The sequence below is a fragment of the Cetorhinus maximus genome, chromosome 1 (genome assembly GCF_964194155.1).
Source record: "Cetorhinus maximus chromosome 1, sCetMax3.hap1.1, whole genome shotgun sequence".
Taxonomy (NCBI): domain Eukaryota; kingdom Metazoa; phylum Chordata; class Chondrichthyes; order Lamniformes; family Cetorhinidae; genus Cetorhinus; species Cetorhinus maximus.
Genome location: NC_135879.1, coordinates 69,178,814 through 69,185,096, shown reverse-complemented (window position 1 = coordinate 69,185,096; position 6,283 = coordinate 69,178,814). Strand labels below are relative to the sequence as shown.

General features: G+C 40.5%; 1 protein-coding gene across 1 annotated transcript in view; it reads right to left on the bottom strand.

Annotated features, from left to right (window-relative positions):
• Positions 1 to 2,653: 2,653 nt before the first annotated feature.
• ablim2 (actin binding LIM protein family, member 2) overlaps positions 2,654 to 6,283 on the bottom strand; it is a 397,169-nt gene continuing 393,539 nt past the window's right edge. Inside the window, exon 19 of the mRNA XM_078542183.1 lies at positions 2,654 to 2,887. Within this exon, the coding sequence (XP_078398309.1) occupies positions 2,774 to 2,887 (114 nt within the window). The 3' untranslated portion in view covers positions 2,654 to 2,773. The remainder of the gene's footprint in view (positions 2,888 to 6,283) is intronic.

The following is a 6,283-nucleotide window of genomic DNA, read 5'->3' as shown; positions in this document are numbered from 1 at the left end:
TCGGATAAATATTTTCTGTAAATTACTTTTTGAGGTACTGCTAGTTCATGAACATAACAGCTTTTGAAAAAAAACTATAGAAAAACTCAAGCACTGAAATTTGAAACAGTTACTCCATGACTAATGGCTCTATGATCCTGGCTGGTGGTAAAATGTTTGCATTGCGTTTACTGTTTTTGTTTCTTGCATTTGTTTTTTTATTTGTTGCGGACAGAAATAAACACCAAAGCATGACTGATACATATGTATTGTGTTAGTCTTTTTTACATGCTCTGTAAATATAAATATTTCAAAACAATTATAAAGGGGTAACTTTACGAGTCTATGTTGCTAGCTGAGAGCCTCTTAACGGGTTGAACATCATAGGCAGTATGCCCAAAGTTTCTCTGTGTGTTGACAGTGGGCCAGGCTCCCAGTCCCAGCACAAATATGTAAAAAATTGCCCCCTTCCCTTCCATGGACTACAGGAGTGATCTTTATTTTCTTGTTATCACCCTTAAGTAAAGAACCAAAATTTTTGCAGTGAAGATGCAATTATTAAAAGGATTTATAACAAATCCAATTTTCTCTGCACTGAACCGTAGGCACGTAGCAATTCTGATTTTCCACAATGAATTTCAGTGTTCTTGTGATGCTCACTGCGTTGATTTAAAGCAAAAGTAATTTATAGACTAAACTCTTGGAATTTTTTTAAAAGTTAAAGTGCCTGAACATTTCATTAATTTCTGAAAGGTTTGACCCAATATTCCTCATGACAGAATTAAAAACAAAATTGGGATACCTTTTTTGTACAACAAGGTGAGAAATATTTGAATTGATAATTGGAATTATTTCCAATTTTGAGCACCCAGTGTCAGCATTAAGCACTTCCTGGTCATGTATAAGGTCCCTCAATACAACCTTAACCTATTCCTTAGGAAAACAGCCAGGACTACACTGTTTCCAAAACAAGTCATTCTGTGGCCTCTCTTTATTAGATTGGCAATCGATGTTGGTTTTGTGCTGTGGGCCCAAACCAAATGGGAGGGTTCAATTAAGATGGGGACAATCAGCAGACATATTGTATCTTTAAAGTAGCAAAATGTCCCATGGTGTTTTAAAGGAGTGTTATCAAAGAAAGTTTAACACCAAACCACATAAGGAGATATTAGGATAGGTGACCAAACAGGTGGGTTTTAATGACTGTCATAACAGAAGAGGGGCAGGGAGGTTTTTTTGGGGGGGGATGTGGCAGGTACAGCTGCCAATGGTGCAGTGATTAAAATCAGGGACGCATAAATCGCAGGATTGGAGAGGGAGGGCGAATTGCAGGGCTCAGTTGGGAGGAGTGGAGATCAGGGGTTTGGGTCATGTCAGTAGGCAACGGCCTTTGGGATTGGAGTTTGGAGGTTGGGACTTGGAGTGGGGAGATCAGAGGTCGAAGTCAGGGCCAGGAGTTGGAGTGGTGGCGGGATAGTGCTTTACATTTAAGTAACTTAGCTTTTTTGCTGCAAAAGTGTTCAGCAGGGTTTTTTACACTGAGTGCAGCAAGTGATGTCACTGGTTGCTTCAGGGCAAACTAATGTTGCAGCCGGGACCTGCAGCAGGTTTTAGACCTCTTATTTGCATATGAAAACTGTTTAATACCCGCTGCAGGCATGGGTGAAAGACATTTCTTGTTTGTCCTTGACAGTTGGATGGGTGCATGCATGTCTTGGCTGCCATTTTGGGCACTTAGGAGGCCACACAGAGCTTGAAATTACATTCTGACAGAAAAGAAAACACAAACATTTTCCATTCTCAATGTTTCATTCAAAATCAGTTGATTATTCAATGATAATTAAAATTAAATGCATATAAAATCAATATCAGGAGAATTGGGTTGGATGTTCTACCAGTTGACTGAAACAATATTTATGAAGCCTGAATGACATCAGTCATCATTTACACAAATAGCGTCTGGGTCGAAACTTGGGCTGATTACAAATAGAGCCTTACAATCAAGCAACAGTCAGCTAACATGTAACTACCACAGACATTACTTCATTTCACTGCTGCTTGTTTAAATTTAATCTTTGTGAGTGGCGTGTGCATTTAAGAAAATGTTAATGACATATTAATGGACACTAATCTAGGTGATCGCACAAGGTGCTAGCATTTTGATTATATGCTTGTATATAATTGAATAAAGTGCAGTGTTAGCTTTGCTTCTTCTCCTGCTTCCCATCAAGCAACTCTTCCACAGGTATCAGTGAGAAGCAATAATTATACCCATATCCATTTCTATAAACGATCTCAAACTTCCAATGTCAGCTTTCTTCCTGCCAACTAGCCTATTGCAATAACCTACTCTGGAACCAGGATCATTATTTAAGGATCTGGACCTTTCATAAAGATGATAACGAATTATTGCCAGGTGGAAGATTTTTAAGCGTTTGTTTGATCAGGATAAAATGCACTTTGGACACTAAAACCTGAGCTGCCCCTTTCCCTCCCTCCTTTGTTAAGCAGTCCTATTATCCTATAGTTTAACTAGACAGCTATTTCTTACGGGTTTTCAGCAAACAACAGTCTAAGCTTAAAGCTTAATGGCTATAATACTTAGCTTTTCATGCAAGCTTAGCAGAAACACAACCTCTAGGCCTGCACACATTCTCAAGACTTTTCTCATAATTCATCTGGTGATGAAATAACATACAAGTTGTTCATGTTGTGAGTGCAGACTTTGTTTATCCTGGTAGGATTTCCATTGTCATGATGGATATTCCCTAATGAAATTAATATATTTTACAGGTTAAAAGAGCCGTGCTTTTTTCTTCATGTCATTTCTCTTCCAGAGTGCGAGCCGATTAAATTCTTCTATAGTCAAACCGAACACCCGATAGAATTCCTCTGGAGACAAGTGCCGCTGGAAAAGAAATACATATTACTGCATTTATGCCAAAAGGAGAAAACATATATTTCTTTACAATTATTAGAAGTTTCAAACAATAAAAGTGGAACACATAAATAAAACAGCAATTTTATTCAAAAAAGTTCTGATGAAGGGTCACACCTATGACATTAATCTACTTTACTCTCAAACATCATTTCCAGCAATTCCTATTTGGATATTGCTTTATATCTCTTAATATTTATGTTTAATCTGGAAATAGTTAATGACTATTAGAAGTCACTAATTATAAACCCTTCCTGACTAAAGCTTCTCCTAAGAACTATGAAAGAAGATAATCTCTCTCTTGATTAAAATGCACCAGTCTCATCACTGGATTCATTTACTACATTTGCACCAATATGTTAGAGGGGAAATAAAACACGTTAATATGCTTTTCTACTGGGGATAACTTTCACCTTCATCATTTGGGCAATGAACTAACAAAGGGAATCACTGGTCCACTATAGAACTGATTTAAAATTACAGGTGATCAGCTCCACTCGTTTACTAATCAATAATCACACTTCCCATAAGTAGCTCACTGACTGAGAGGGCAGGAATCCTAGCAGAGTGGCTGCTACTTGAAGACAACCTGCAGCATATGGAAGGAAGAGCTGCATTTTTGGATGGTGAGTAGGGAAAGTGACTTTCTGAAGCAGCAGCATAGTATGATAATATGTCCAGAGACCCCTTATCTTCTGATGCAGCTGTGATGGTGCTAATAGAGCAAATGAGCAACAGGAAGGAGGACACTTTCCCTTTGATGGATGGGTGGCCAGAAAAACTAGTCAGCAGCAAAGGAAAGAGGTCATCGAGTAAGCCAGTACTACCAGCATTGTTCCCATGACTTGGTTGTAGTGCAGGAAACAATGTAATAACTGCACTACGACTGCCAAAGTAAGATTCTTCTTCACATCACTCTTAATCTCTGCCCAGTCTGACACCAGCTTACTTTAGTTCCATCACACTTAATCCTTCCTCTTGCTGCTTCCCAAACCTCTTCTTCGACCATAATGGATCACTGCCGCACCGTCTGCTTGTATTCAGGCAATCAACTCTGATACTGCCCTTACAAATGCTTCTTATTCTTTGCCAAAAGCTGCTGCTTCTTTTCATGCACAATTATCAAAGTTGCTTCAACTATCTTCAAAACCCTACAGCTGGACACAGACAACCCATTTCCACTCTTCTTGCAGAAGCTGGCGCGCAACAGCAAGGAGAGCACAAGAACAAAGAGGAAGACACCTTGTCTCAAAGCACATCCTGACACAAATGGAAGAGGCTATCATCAACATCACCGAAGGCACATGGAGCACTGGAGATGGCCAAGCTGCAGGCTATACACCACAGCCAGTTTGGGCATCTTTCCTCTTTTTGCTCTTTTCACTGAAATTTCTCTTACACACACTCAGCATGACAGCCTAACAATAATTAGATGGATCTGTTCTCAGTGACTCACAAGTGAGAAGGAGCAAATAGAGGTGGAAAGGACAGCTCCGGAGCCAGTTCAACCTTCTGCCCTAGCTCTTGCTGAAAGGAATAGAGGTTCAGACTTCAATGTCCCAGCCTTTAAACAAAATATGTTTTCTGTGCACAAGCAGTTTCTCAATGCATTGTGTTGCCTGCTAAGGAGATGTGTCAGGTGGACTGATGTAGCCTGCAATACCAACTTGTGTAGGGGTCTGTGCGTGGCACTGAAACTCTGCAGTTCACCCATGGAGTCTGTCATCACCTCAATTGATGCTGCAGTGGGACTGCGCTGCAGGTGTTTGTGGCTTCAATAATAGCATTTCTCAGGAGTGATTCTACTGCCCCTCAATCACCTCGCACTTTGAACAGACCGACAGCAGGAATGGATACCATCTTCAGTCACGTCACAGATCCCCTACAATTTGCTCTTCAACAGTTCAGTGGGAATGTAGAACCACAGCCCAACACCAGGGACAGAAATATAATAGAGAGCAATATTTTGCCTTATCTCAGGATGACAGCACAGTTGAACCATGATAACCTCAACCAATGATTCTCTTGGTGCCCAAAAAACAGCTGGACCAGAGTCTCATGCTGAAGTTCTTAAAAATTGCCAACCTCAAGCATCAAGAGCTCTTGACTGAGTCACAGCAGGCTTCCCTCTCCCATGCTGAAGCCACTGGGGGAGCACCTTCTAAGGCCACTGGACTAGGTAAGAGAGTACTTAAGGCCAGGATGGTTATTAGTGCTAGATATTTTCATAACACATGAAAGTTCTAATTCTAGTGCCTTGGAGATGGTGCAAAGAAAATTTACCAGAATGGTACCAGGAAAGAAGGACTTCAGTTATGTGGGGTAGAGAAACTGTGACTGTTCCCCTCAGAGCTGAGATGGTTAAGGGGAGATTTGTTGGGGCGTTCAAAATTATAAACGGCTTTGATAGAATAAATGAAGAACAAAATGTTTCCATGGCAGGAGGGGTCAGTAACCAGAGGGCACAGATTTAAAGCCATTGACATTCTACCAAACATTCTACAGCTACTGCAAGTGCATTGAAATGATCTGAGTAGCCAACAACTACAATGCAGCCCAAGCAAGATTTCTCTCAAAACGTTTCCAGTATTTCATCTAAGAGCACCTGAGGATCTTTCTGAACATCACTGAAAATGTCTGCATCCCTTCTTGTAGTACCAGGGTGAGGAACTGGTGGTAGAAACATGCACTGAGGTACAAAATGCAGCTTGAGCTCTTGACAACATCATTTGACTCAATTTACATAAATGCATTGGGCCTCCACCTCTTTCTAGTGGATGCTCCAGCTGCTTAATTAAGGTCACCCCCAAATATCAAAATTGGTGGACAACCAACAGCAAATTGATGGTTATGTTCTCAACATGATTTTCATCTTGCTACTCCCTCAGTTTACAAACGTACGAACATATAAAATCGGAGCAGAAGTAGGCCATTCGGTTCCTCAAGCCTGCTCCACCATTCAATAAGATTATGGCCGATCTGTTTGTGTTTCGAATTCCACATTCCCATCTACCCCCGATAACCTTTGGTTCCCTTGCCTAACAACAATCTATCTACCTCTGCCTTAAAAATATTCAGTGACCTCACTTTCTCTGCCTTCTGAGGCAGAAAGTTCCAAAGTCACACAACCCTCTGAAAGAAAAAAATTCTCCTCATCTCTTTTCTAAAAGGGTATCTCCTAATTTTAAAACAGTGCCACCTTGTTCTGGACTCACCCACAAAAGGAAACATCCTTTCCATGTCCATCTTGTCAATACTGTTCAGGATCTTATATACTTCAATCAAGTCACCCCTCACTCTTTTAAACTGCAATGGAAACAAGCCCAGTCTGTCTAACCTTTCCTCATAAGTTCATTCCAGATATCA